Source organism: Triticum aestivum, chromosome 7D (genome assembly GCF_018294505.1).
Source record: "Triticum aestivum cultivar Chinese Spring chromosome 7D, IWGSC CS RefSeq v2.1, whole genome shotgun sequence".
NCBI classification, from domain to species: Eukaryota; Viridiplantae; Streptophyta; class Magnoliopsida; order Poales; family Poaceae; genus Triticum; species Triticum aestivum.
Window position 1 is genome coordinate 21,194,321 of NC_057814.1, and position 13,979 is coordinate 21,208,299.

Sequence of the window (13,979 nt, forward strand, 5' to 3'; positions counted from 1 at the left end):
CGATGAGGACGCGGCAAAGGCAGACGTAGATGCCGACACGGAGGATGCCTAGACGGCGGCGATGGCACCTCCTTGATCAGGGAGCAGCCTGCTGGGATTGCCGGTATGGCAGGGCAGAAATGCACGGACTGCGAGACTGATGTTATTTTGAATTTGGGCATGTAAAAACTAAGCAGATTTGCCTCTTTTTGGATGTGATGGAGGATGTGATCCGGCGCGTTGTGTGGATCAGCGTACAATTGAATTTAAATTTACTGGCGGACATATACATGATACGATTGGATGGCGGCCTCCCGCATCCGTGTTTGCGGACTGGTCCCCCGGTCCGTGGACAAATGCGGGAGGAAATTTGCGGGTTGCCGTTGGAGATGCCCTAACGCTCTTATATTTATTTTACGAAGGGAGTACTACAGTAAGTACACTTGATTCGTTCTGATCGACAAGGGTTTAGCACATGGGCTGGACGGGAGGATGCAGTTTAAGTATCATGCATTAACCTAGTTATTAGTTATACATTACATTACATCTCTCACACGTGCGCGCACACTCTCTCTTCTCTCTCGGTTGGGGCCAATGACGGAGTAGAAAGGAAGAGGCATTAGAAAAGTTGCAAATAGCCGGCGGAATTTGCGGCCGGGGCCAATGAGGGTTGAAAGGCTGTCGCTTAAAATTAGATCGTCGTTGTCGCTCACGTGGAGTGTTAGGTGCTCGAGAGCCTCAAAAGTCAGAAGTCCCAGTTTTTTTAGCAAGTAGGAACGCCTTGCAAGCATCACAAACTCTGAAAGATCACAAGGTCAAACGTAAGACTACTTCAGCGGAGCGAGGAGACAAGATCAAACGTAAGGCTACTTCAGCTAGCGTAAGGCTACTTGCGATCTTTCAGAGCTTTGCTAGCGGAAGCATATCCCTGAAGCCAAAGCCTTGGGTCTCCGCTCCATCCTGGTTAGTGTTGATTAAATCTCTCCTCTCAAGTTTGGATTTGCTCTTTTCGCTAATCCTCTCAAGTCTTTGTTGGATCTGCCGGGATGCTTCCTTTTTGCTAATGTGGAAGATGCCTTTTTTTTCCAGAGCTCTGTTTAAGCTTAATTACCGCCATAGTTCTGGATTGTAGTTCAAAGTCTAGATCCATTGGGTAGCACGGTTCGACCTCGTTTGTGGCAGTTCCATCAGAAAAACTCAAAAGAAAAAGAAGTATATCTCTTCATGCTCGTGTGCCCATGGAAGAGAATGGAGAGGGGCGAGAGCCGGCTACTGGCACGAGTCGAGATGGGAGAGGTGCTTCCTCGCAAGAGAGAGAGAGAGAGAGGCGGCATCTCTCCCGAGTCAAGAACTTCAAAACAGAGTCACAAAGTGGAACGCCCTCCAGCGTCGTCCCCTCGCCGTCGCCATAGGGTGCGACCGGGCGAAGCCCAGCCGGCGGCGGGCTGTGTTTTGATTTTCGGTTTGAGCTTTTTTTCGCCCTAGGCCGAGATGGCCGAATTTCGGCCATTTTCAAAAATTTCAGCTGAAATTTGACCAAATTTTGACTGCAATTTGACTTAAATTTGACCAAAATTTGCCAAATTTAAACAATTTCGGCCTAAATATATTTTTCGCCCCAGGCCGAGATGGCCGAAATCCACTTTTTCGGCCGAAAATCAAAACACAGGCGGCGGGGTCCCCTTCGTCTCTTCGTGCCACATCCCGTCGCGGGCGGGCGTGGAACTCCGAGATGTGGTGCTGCTACGGGGCACCACTGCGCGCCGGCGCGCTGGCATGGGTCTGCGACGGTGGCGGGTCGGCCGCGTGGCTGGCCGTTGTGGGCGGATCCGGGCGGTGGCGGGCGCGTCTGGCTCCAGCCGGCGCTGCTGGATTTGGATCTTGGCGTGCGTCGCGGGGCGCGCTGGCGGGGCTTAGCGTGGTGTTGTGTTCAGGTCTGCCCGCTTTCTCGTTCGGTTGCGTAGTGTTCTGCGTATGCCACACAAGGAGCTCCACGAGTGGTTTTTTCATTCTATTTACTCGATTGATGGTGCTTCCACTGACATAACGAAACGTGTCCAGTGGCTACCATGGGACCAAACCAGATGCTAACTAGTTTATCATCTACTGGAATCAAATACTATCGGTAAATTCGATAAAGCACATTTTAGTATTCATTAGTGATCACCGTACGTCCGTGAACAATGAACAGAGTTCAGCATCTTGAGTTGCTTACTCTGATTAGTTTTTCCCTGTTAACCGTGCCTGCCAGCACCGCTACCATGTTTAATTATTATCATGGACCCCAAGTTGTCTAGTTAGTAACAATGATTCCAGTGGTGACAGATAGTATACTATGTGTAATAGCACAACTGTAACATGTTTTCATTGTTACTCACTTGTCCTGTTCTCCAATGTTTATATTAGCAAAGATGCTTCCTGCTGCCTTCCTTCAGTTGCTCACTTGTCTTGTTGTTCTCCAAAGTTTAGGGTAGTAAATCTCAAGAGCATTGGTAAGAGCAATTGTTGGGTTGCAATAACGTGTGGTGTGTACGTAAGTCTAAAGGGCTCTCAGAAACACATGAGCATTGCAACAGCTTAATTTGGTTCCTTCTTGTTGGCTTCGACAACTAGACTAGCATTCCCCACTCTCACCAAGCGATGACACTGTTTTGGTGATTTCAGATCCTGAAGCGCACAAGGAGGAGGTCACCACAGGTTCAAATCCCTTCGGATCTACATCAACTACAAGCCAGGTGCGTTCCCCTTAATTTGGTTTTGTTCGTAGTTCTCTTGTCAATTTCCTAGATAGCTAGTTCGATGCAAAAATAAGCAGTTCTGCTTACCATTACAAGCCAGGTATAGTTGTTGTTCTCTGGTTTTGATGGGTAATAGGAGCAAGGAGGACATCCAAAGTTGAAGTTCAGATCCAGCTTATTGTCAACAGGAACAAGCTTACACACTCTCGCCCATACAACAAGACCAGCCTAGCACAAGGTTTCTTTAATTTTCTGCGAGGATCGATGAAACTATTCTGAAGTATCTTTCGAAGTAAGCAAAAGAAGTATACTTTGTGACTAATGGATTGTCATTTCTTCCAGCACCGTACGCAAAATAAATTTTCTCCTGGAAGGACGAGCCTCTTAATTTGTGACAACGACAAGGTCTGGCGAGCAGGAAGGTATGTTCAGCTTTTGGTTGAACGTCCATTATTTCCCTTGGATTCGAAAATAATCTGGAATTAATCTGTAGCATAGTTGTTCATAATGCTTGTTGCTGCTGACATATTTTGCAGTTAGCACATGATGGGCATATGTTCTTACATTAGTGATCTATAAACGCTCTTATATTTCTTTAGAGGTAGTAGTTACCACGGTGTTGGGATTTTTAGCCTTGCAAAGTCAACGTTCTTGTTTTTCTTTGAATCTGCTGTTGTGTGTTAATTAGGAAATATAGTTTGGGTATTACAATCACAAAGGTTGGAACCGAGCCCTGCAATACACCACCAAACAACACCTTCCTACCATACTGTCCTAGCTCGCGCGCTGCTCCATTTGCTTGGCGATGAATCTTCTCAAATCTGAATCGTTGCAACTCCTGGAGTAACAGCCTGTTTCCTTTATATAATGCAGCCGGTCGCAGAAAGATTTCCTTTATATAACGCGTTGACTACTGGGCTGCAGTTGCTCTGCGCAACCACAGGGGTATTGTCGACAAGTCAGAGCCTTGGCTTTCTCTGTACTTACGCAGCAGCTAACTGAATTCCAAGCAGACAGGGTTACTCTCGCGAGTAAAGCCTGGGTAGAAAGGCATAGTTTTCTGAACCCAGTTCCACCGTGATTCTTATTTCCTGATCCACTTCTCTCACCCGAGCCAGTGAGTATGGCGCTTATCTCCTTCCTCACCCCACCAGAACAATCCAGCTGAAAATTTGAATAGGCTCATGGCGTAAGTCGTTATGGCCTGGACTACACACTTATCAACACCTCTTTCCCACCTATAAATAATTACTTGTCGGACTAGTCTTGAAGCCCACTGTTTCCACTGTTGAAATAGACGCCACCGCCGCTCCTTCAGCTTCCGAACATTTATTTCCCAAAAACAATGAGCATTTTCTGAGGCTTAACAGCACATCTGCAGGAGATTCTGGATCAATTATTGTTGTGTGAGGATCTCCTAAAGTACCTTTTACTAAAATCGCTTTCGTTGGCATTTCTTTCTTATTCATTTTCTTGATTCGATACATCTTTCTTTCTTGCAACTCAATATAGAACTCTAGCTATTAGGAATATGTAGAGGAAAGTAGGGAACTGTCAAATTAGCCAACTCTCTGAAATTAGAATATTCAATATTTATTGGTGAGCTGGCCTGCTGTCACATTACCCAACTGTCAGCTGGCCTGGCAAGTAGATTGGTTTGCACTTTCTTAGTTGGTTAAAATTTCAATATTCTGTTTTAACTTGCTATGCCCCTCAGGGAAGCAGAGCATGCATTGTCAGTTAGTTTGTCAAGTTCACTCGTTCTTGTCAGCTAATAACATGAAGTTTTCTTCCATTGACTGTAGCAGAATGCCAAGTGTTTTAAAATTCTCACAGACGTGCATGTTGTAAGAACGGTTTTGTTTGATTATGTGGGTTAGAGTTAGATAAATTAACAGTATGAAATAATATTGTAGGAGGATTACTTTGAAAGATTCTTCTGAATTCACTTTTCTCTTGTGGTTGGAGAGTTTTGGCAAGTGCTTGCTACTAGCACAATAAACTAACAGTTTGATTTAATTAAACAACTGTAGCTATTTGCTCCATACATCTGGACATATTATTAGATAGATATTTAGAAAAAAACCTGTTACACTCACAATAACCAGCTATAGAAAGTAGAATATTGATACCGGGCGAGGTAGCATGTACTCCCTCCGTCTCATAATATAAGAGCGTTTTTGAAAACGCTCTTGTATTATGTGATGGAGGGAGTATATCAGATTTATTTCCACTTTGACTTGATCGGTTCAAATTTAAACATTTGGGCCATTTTAAGCTGAGCTGCCCCTGTACGGAAGAGCATGTATGATAGGTCATTTTGTACAATGTCACTTGTGGTGGTCAGTAAATAACATTAAGTTTGCTGCAGTGGACAATTGCACAGTCCCAAGTGTTTTAAATTTCTCATTGACCTGCCTGTTCTAAGTACATCTTTGCTTGATTGTGTGGGTTAGAGTTAGCTATGTTAACAACAATTAATAAGAGTTTGGGACGATTTTTTGGAAATGTTCTGTTTATTTAACTTTTTCATTGTGGTTGGAGAGTTTTAAAGTGTTTCGGCAAGTGCTTGGTACTAGCAGAACACACTATCGGTTTAACTAATACAGCACTCACTTCATGTTGCAGTGGTCATTCTATTGATATTTGAGTAAGTATACAACTAGGCGGCCACCCATCAGAAGCCACGTATGCTGGTGGTTCTCTGGTTTTGATGTGTAAAAGGAAGGAGGATTCTTCAAGTTGAAGATCAAATCCAGCTACGTTTCATCAACAACAAGCTAGCACGCTCTCAGTCGTACCTATGGCCCCATGAGGGTTCAGGAGCTCCATGGTTAAGCTTCGATGACAAGTTGACAACCTCAACAGCCAAGTCATGAGGTCCCTAGTTTTTTGTGAGGATCCATGAGATTATTCCTATGGTTTCAGATTCAGAAAAGCACAAGGAGGTCCCCAACATTGATTGGATCTAAGCCATTACGAGGCAAGTGTATCGTCCTTCCCTCATTTTTTGGCTATCTTAGGCTGTCCTCACGACAATTTCCCTTAGTGCAAACAAAAACCACTCCTGCTCTATCTTTTAAAATCAGTAAAAAAAAAGTATATTTTGTGACTAATGGATTGTCATTTCTTCCAGCACCATAAACACAATATAATTTCCTCCTGGAAGGACGAGCTTCTTTGTGAGGACGACAAGATCTTTCAAGCAAGAAGGTATGTTCAGGTTTTAGTTGATGTACATTATTTCCCTTGGATTCACAAATAATCTGGATTTAATCTATAGCATAGTTGTTCATAATGCTTGTTACTGCTGGCATACTTCGCAGTTAGCATATGCTCTTGCATTGTAGTTACCATAATGTGGGGATTTCTAGCCTCGTAAAGCAACATTCTTGTTTTGTGAGGATCTCCTAAAGTGAACAGGATGGCTGCTTTTAATTGAATAATTTATGTCGTTTTGATTATTGAAATGATATATTGATTCCTCCTAAAGCAACATTTTCCTCAATAAAGTGAACAGGATGGTTTACTTATTCATTTTCTTGATTGCGATACATCTTTCTTTCAACTCAATCAACAACTATAGCTATCTGTTTGTCCATACATCTGGAAATACTATTAGATTGATACTGAGGAAAATTTGGAACTGAGTTATCCATAACTATCACACTAGCCAACCCTCTGAAAGTGAAATATTTATTTCGGTGATCTGGCAGGTATGCGGGAGTAGTTCCCTCTTTGTCTTGGTTCAAATTTCAGATTCAGAAACGAACAAGGCAGGTTCACCAACACCGATCAGATCTGGGCAGGTTTGTTGTCCTTCCTAATTTTCTGGCTATCGATCTTAGGTTTGATTAAGAACAATATACTCCCTTGGTGCAAACAAAAAAACTCCTGATGTATCTTTTCAAGTTAGCAAGCCTAGTATACTTTGTGACTTAATGCATTGCATTGCCATTTCTTCCAGATTCCTAAGCACAATAAAGATTTCTCCAGGAAGGTCTGGCCGATCTTCTTAATTTTTGACAACACCAAGGTCTGGCGAGTGTGAGGGTATATTCATGTTTTAGTTGCCGCCCATTCTTTCCCTTGGATTCACAAATTAATCTGTAGCATAGTTGTTCATAATGATTCCTAATAGAATATAGCTTTGTTTACTTATTAATTTTCTTGATTGCAGTACATATTTCTTGCAACTTAATCAACAAGTATAGCCATTTATTTGTTTGTCCATACATCTGGAAATAGTATTAGATTGATAATATTGAGGTAAGCATGGAACTAAGTTACCCATAACATTTAGATTAGCTAACTCTCTGAAAATGAAATATTTATTTTGGCAATCTGGCAGGTATGCCGGATTGGTTCCCTCTTTGTCTTGGTCCAAATTTCAACATTTGGGGCATTTTAACCTGAGATGTTCCTATACAGAAGCGTTGAGTTTGGGGCATTTTAACCTGAGATGTTCCTATACAGAAGCATGGCTAGTTATTTGGTTGAGTGTCACTCTTGTCTGGTAATAACATCAAATTTGCCGCAGTTGACTATAGCACAGTCCCAAGTGTTCTTAGATTCTCATGGGCCTGCTTGTCATAAGAACTGTTTTGTTGGATCATGCGGGTTAGAATTAGATAGGTTCACAACATGAAATAAGAGTTTAGGAGGATTACTTTAACGGCTTCTGCTTACACTTTTCCATTATTGTTGGAGAGTTTTGAAGTGTTTTGGCAAGTGCTTACTACTACCAGAATGCACTAGCAGATTAATTAATACATCACTTCATTTTGCAGTGAACTTTCTGATGATACTGAGGAAAGTATACAACTAGGACGCCACCAACCAACGAGGCATTAACAAGCCTCAGAAAGTAATGGCGGAGATTGTGATCCTTCTAGCCATTAAAAAGATTGGAATTGCCTTGGCAAAAGGAGCGGCAGACCAGGCCAGTGTACAGTTAGCAAAGTTCGGGGCACAACTACTGGAGCTACAGGGTAGCATGGGTCGTGTTGCCAGGGAGCTTCGGGTAATGCATGATGTTCTATGTGAAATGGACATTCGAAACCGCAGCAATCAAGTATATGAGGGCTGGTTAGAGGAGGTACGCAAAGTAGCACATGTGATGGAGGATATGGTGGATGAGTACTTGTATCTAGTTGGTCGAGAACATGATATAGGTTGTTGTTTCTTCCTGAAGAAAGGGTTCAAAAAGCCAAGATCACTGCTTTGTTTGAATCAGATAGCTCTCAGAGTGAAGGAACTGGAGAAAGACCTTTCACACCTGTCAGAGACAAAAAACCGTTGGGTTCCCATGATAAACAACGGGGATTCTAGCAACCTCAGTTACATTGTCAAGAGATCCCAAGAGCTAGCAAACATTTCACGCTTAATTGATGAAGAAGATCTAGTGGGGGTGGATAAAAACAGAGAAAAACTCGAGCAATGGTTGGGGGGTGATGATCAGAAATGCTCTGTGATAGCTCTGCTCGGAATGGGAGGTCTTGGTAAAACTGCTTTAGCTGCAAATGTCTACAAGAGGGTGAGGGAGAAATTCCAGTGCTATGCCTGGGTCTCCATCTCTCAAACTTATTCTAGAGAAGATGTCTTGAGAAATATGATCAAAGAACTTTTTAAAGACAATGCTAGTGCTCTATGTAGCACTCTGTCCATGGACATCATGAGCCTTGAAGAGACACTAAAGAAATATCTGGAGCAAAGAAAGTACTTGATCATATTGGATGATGTTTGGGATCTGGAAGCATTCCATGATTTGTCAAGGATGCTTACTCATAATGATAAGGGCAGTAGAGTGATACTTACAACAAGGGAAGCCAGCATTGCCGCACTTGCCTCTCAAGGACATAGCTTAACATTGAAAGCTTTACCAGAAGACAAGGCATGGGATCTCTTTTGTAAGAAAGCCTTTCCAAGAGATACAAATCATGAATGTCCTACAGAATTGAAGCCATCATCCAAGGAGATAGTTAGCAAGTGCAAAGGCTTGCCTCTTGCTGTTGTGTCAGTTGGTAGCCTCTTGAGTGCGCGTGAGAAAACCGTGGAAGAATGGAGAAGAATAAATGATCAACTAAGCTGGGAGATAATTAACAATTCAAGTCTGGACCACATAAGGAATGTTTTGCATCTGAGCTTCATCTACCTCCCAACATACTTAAAAAGTTGTTTCCTGTACTGCAGCTTATTTCCGGAAGACTATCTTTTCAAAAGGAAACAACTTGTACGGTTATTCATCGCTGAGGGGTTCATCGAGGAGAGGGGTGAAAGCACACTAGAAGAAGTGGCAGAAGGCTATCTAAAAGAGTTGGTTGACAGAAACATGCTACAACTTGTTGAGAGGAACTCGTTTGGTAGGGTGAAGAAATTCAGAATGCACGATCTCGTACGTGAACTGGCAGTTGATTTGTGCAAGAAGAACTGTTTTGGTGCTAGTTATGAGGATCAGTGTGGGGGGTCTCTTGAGATGGATGGACGTCGGTTGGTGCTTCACAAAGTAAAGAAGGATATTCAACAGCCATTTTCCAATATGCACCAACTTCGTACTGTCATTACACTGGGCGATAGCAAGTCATCATGCACCTTACTACCTCTGCTTTGCACGGAGTCAAGATATTTGACAGTGCTAGAATTAAGTGGTCTACCCTTGGAGATGATTCCAGATGCTATTGGGGATCTTTTTAATCTCCGCCATTTGGGTTTGCGGGGTTCAAAGGTGAAGATGCTCCCGAAGACTATTGAGAACCTTTCAAATTTGTTGACACTCGACCTTTATGAATCTGATATACATAAGCTGCCTAGTGGGATTGTGAAACTGAAGAAGCTTAGGCACTTGTTTGCTGAGAGAGTAATTGATGCAGAAGGAGATTTTGAATGTCGGAGTGGTGTGTGTATCCCCATTGGTCTTGGAAATCTGACAAACCTACAGACGCTACAGGCATTGGAAGTACAAGATGAGTGTCTTAGGCATTTAGGGGAGCTGAGGCAAATGAGAAGCTTGAGGTTATGGAATGTGAAGGGAATGTACTGTGGACGCATCAGTGAGTCTCTAGTTCGGATGCCGTATCTGTCCAACCTAGATGTGAATGCTAGTGACGAGGACGAGGTTCTCTTGTTGAATGTCTGCCTGCCAAGCCTGCAAAAGCTAAGTCTGAGAGGACGACTAGCGGAAGGGGCGTTGGACGAGTCTCCTCTCTTCCAAGCTGATGGGGGCCAGAACTTGTATGTATTGTATCTATCTTGGTCACAGCTGAGAGAAGACCCCCTACCATCCCTTTCTCGGCTGGCAAACATGACGTGTCTACACTTCACCAGAGCATACAACGGAGAGCAGCTGTCATTTCTCGTGGGATGGTTTCCCAAGCTAAAGGTTCTCTCTCTAAGAGACCTGCCTAATCTGAGTCGTCTAGAGGTACAGCAAGGTGCCATGGCGAGCCTGGAGGAACTATTCTTGGCCAACCTCAGCAGCATGACGGAGGTCCCAGCTGGCATTGAGTTCCTCCTTCCCCTCCAGCATCTATCCTTCTTGGAAATCACCAATGACTTCTTGACGATGCTGTACCAATGTTCTGTACTTGAAGAGCAGATGTGGCACTATTCTCTCCGAGACTGACCTGCGACACTAGCCAGGAAATGTGTAGGTACGCACTAATCTCCCAACTAGCCAGTACCACTACTTACTCCCTCATCTCTAATCTTACTACTGTACTTTAAGATGTTGACGGTGATATGGTGTTGGTCATGCAGGTTGCCGGCCGGAAGGGGGATGCTTCATTGTTTGGGCCGCATGCGTATTCGATTCAGTGTGTGATGGCGGTCAATGCATCTGAAGGTGCATTATATTCGTGTTGCTGCTGCTGATATGCCACTATACCTCGGTCAACCTGCGTCTCCTCTGCTTTTATGGGACGTGCTGCGGCCTCGTGCTTTTATTAAATAAAAACGATGCTTGTTGTATGACTGCGAGCGAGCTATATTTCCATATTCAGACTTATTTTCGTGTTGTTTGTTTTACGAATTAAGGAGCTCTCCGCTCCAGATTTTATTTCAGAAACTGATTAATTAATGCATGATTTCTTTCAGCTATATATGTACTGATATTTCGTGAGTGTGCTTGCTCTGAACCTATTTCAGCTGTGGCTGTTGAATAAAAACACTTGGTTTGTGATCCATAATTCTGACTCAGGTATGCCTGTCTTTCGTCGTCCTGCCGGTTACTGCTGTAACTCACTTGCTGGCTGGGGGAATCCTTGAAATGTTGTACCAGTGTACATATGCCTGTCTGCTCTGCAGCTAGCCTTCCTCCATTCCTTGGTTCTTATTTTGGACACGTGGGCACGCTACTTCCTTTCTGGAGTACGTCCCGTGTTTTCTTGAGCAATGCATACTTGTTTACTTATGGATCATCATGCCAATACATGCTAAGGCTAAAGCCAGTGTACTTATGTCATTAATTTCCATGAAAGAGAGGCAATCCATGGGTTCAATTAAGATGCAGTTTTCCCAGGGATCAGTGCCTAGAAGCTTAGTTGATGTTTATTATGTCATTCACTGTCTGAATGCTTCAGTTGCTAAAACCACTTCTTACAAAGGACGACCATGGCAAAACTCATCAAACCAAACGAACCTGGTAAGAGAAGAAGTACCATCGCAACTTTGGTATGGTGTGCCTTTCACTGGGCCGGTACAATATCGGCCATGTGAAGTGAAGGAAATGCAAAATCAGCTGGGAGGCCCCACCTCCACAAATTTACTATGGTGTTAAGATTGCAATGGTCACCAAGGTGTAAATTGAACATCTAAAAAACGATGAATCTAAGAGACCTGTCCTTGGGAAAGAGAAAATGGAACTGGACTTTTAACTCTTAAGAGTTCAAAGTCTTACACAGGGACATATAAAGAGTGAACTTGTATGTTGGGTCACTTTGTGAAGTCTTACCCTTTCCTCCATCAGTCGTGACGGATCTAGGCCTAACAATGCTTACAGAGATTATTAATTCCAACTTGAGAGTAAGATAATAACGAAACTGCCAAGCACCACCGATCCAAGTCTGAACAACTCTTTACAGGGTTTCGTCAATCGGGTGAGTCAGATCAGATCAAATGATGAACAGGTTGGCTATCAGATAGATCTGGCCTTACCCTGTAATGTACACCAAATAATGTATGATCAAGTTGAGTGCTGAAATTATTATGGGTTCGTTTTGAGCGATGCATGTACTATATTTATTTATGATGGTTAAGTACCAAGGACCAATTAATGGTTACAGTTGACTTTTTAAAACAGAAAGACTTGAGTAGAGAACACTTAGTCATTACAAATTAAGATGGCCTGCTGGTGGCTGCCTTGATCGAGTCTTCCTTCAGAAATGTGAGACAACTGTAATAATCTAATGGTATGTGTTATGTTCCTTTTAAAAGTGTCACCGTTAGAAATACCTTTGAATGCAACTCCAATAGTATGATTTTTGGGGTATCTAACTCCTAATTTCTTTGGTGGTGGTGGTGGGGGGGGGGGGATATATATCGGATGAGGAGTATAGCTTGCTGGCAACGGCAATTAGTAGAGCTACAAAATGAAAAAAATTAATGTGTATTAATTAATTCAACGCCCATGGGACATGTTCTATGTGTTACAACTAGCTCGTTGAGATGCCATCTAGTGATCCACTCGATACTTGTTAAAGATAAGACCTTCCATGCATGCACATAGTAACTTGTGAGGTTTGCCAGAAATCAATCAGATATCTATTGCTGTCATTTTCTAAGTCAGATAAAGGCAAGGCCTTCCATGCATGCACATAGTAACTCGTCACAGATCGTAGAATTTGAATGCAGCCAATCTTTCGTCAATCTCTTTATTGCCAGGAAGGCCAGCGACCATCAGGCCATGGCCCCGTGCTCGCAAATGACCACCTCTGCTATTGCATCCATGTCAAAAAAAAATTTTTGCAGGGAATAGCAAATTTTAGTTGTATAGCTGTACATTTTGGAAAGGAGGGAGTACACACAAATATGAACATATATATTTGGTCACCCTATGAAGTCTTTCTCTTTCAACCCATTGCTTGATATGTATCCAAGTCTCATGAAACGGTAATTTGAAATTGAGAGTAAGACATCAAAAGCGCCAACCATGTTGTACTACTCTTTCTTAGATGCTGACACATCTCCCCTTTATTTTACGGGAACCGAAACAAGTTGCCGTATTTGTGTATGTATGAAACAATTTTGTAGTTACAATTGACTGCATAAAACAAGGAAACAAGCAGAAGACGCACCTTCCTTGCTAAATATGTAGTCCTAAACAAAGACAATGGACCAGCATCGTCTCCTTGTAAATTCAAGTCAAATGAAAATTGATCAAAAGACGCTAGCTAGAGCCTACTGGCAATTGATGGCGATCGGGAGATTATCTATATGTGCCAAATAAATGACGAAGTCCACGGTACTATTTTTATGCCTACGAGATGTTGTCATCTTGGAACCACTAGGTATTTAGAACAAACTAGCACAGTGGATCACCCATATAAGCAAGGGCAGCATCTTAATTATCTATTGTTTAAGACAAGGTACTAAGTATAAGAACATGCACATTCTTACAGCCATAGAGATATCTTACTTCGTTGCCGTAGTTATGTAATTACTTCCTTAATAACTATATTGCTTTTACCATTAATTTCTTTTGAAAAGTGTAGTACACTACACACTATTAAAAATACATCCTTTTGTCCCAAATACCCTAAAAGAATCCAACAGGTTGTACTACCTCATTTTGTTTTTTAAGCGCGGTCCCTCAGGACCAGATTCATTAAAAAGGTTAGAAGAGAGTTGCCCAGTTAATTAACAGAAACACAAAAGAAAATTGTTACAATATTCCCACAAAGATAGGCAACTGGTCGATATGGCTACCCACAAGACCCACACACACTATCGAAGAGAGGACTAGTAAATAGACAACTTTCTGAAAACTCGCTATGTATCTTCCTTAAGTGCCACGCCCTCACTATTTTACTTTCTGGAAAAGAGGGAGTGTTGAATCCAGCCACATCTCATGTTGCACCCGTATAGCATATCCGTACATATTCAAAATCAGTAATGTATTATTTTATCTATTGATTTCTCGATTGACTCCAAGGGAGATTTAGCCCTTATTTTTATGATTAAAGGCAATAGAAGAGGAATCGTATGCGTTCATGGTTGTTCTCCAAAAGGAATATGTTTGGAAGATCAAAATGCCGTTAAGAATAAAGA

General features: G+C 42.4%; 1 protein-coding gene and 1 long non-coding RNA gene across 5 annotated transcripts; both read left to right on the forward strand.

Moving 5' to 3' along the window:
• Nucleotides 1-676: 676 nt before the first annotated feature.
• LOC123169001 (uncharacterized) lies at nucleotides 677-5,435 on the forward strand. Its single transcript, XR_006484596.1, has 5 exons — nucleotides 677-942; nucleotides 2,644-2,714; nucleotides 2,818-2,955; nucleotides 3,060-3,139; nucleotides 5,346-5,435. It is a non-coding gene; the product is annotated as an uncharacterized lncRNA (long non-coding RNA).
• A 416-nt stretch (nucleotides 5,436-5,851) lies between these two features.
• On the forward strand, nucleotides 5,852-10,884 carry LOC123169000 (disease resistance protein RPM1). 4 transcript variants are annotated; one of them, XM_044586863.1, is made up of 5 exons: nucleotides 5,852-5,930; nucleotides 6,434-6,526; nucleotides 6,685-6,770; nucleotides 7,508-10,366; nucleotides 10,473-10,884. In XM_044586863.1, exon 4 carries the CDS (start codon nucleotides 7,588-7,590, stop codon nucleotides 10,336-10,338), a length of 2,751 nt encoding a protein of 916 aa, XP_044442798.1. In that variant the 5' UTR covers nucleotides 5,852-5,930; nucleotides 6,434-6,526; nucleotides 6,685-6,770; nucleotides 7,508-7,587; the 3' UTR covers nucleotides 10,339-10,366; nucleotides 10,473-10,884. The 4 variants fall into 4 exon arrangements, with proteins under 4 accessions (XP_044442798.1, XP_044442797.1, XP_044442799.1 ...); XM_044586862.1 differs by having other exon boundaries at nucleotides 6,685-6,753; XM_044586864.1 differs by lacking the exon at nucleotides 6,685-6,770.
• The last annotated feature ends 3,095 nt before the right edge of the window (nucleotides 10,885-13,979 follow it).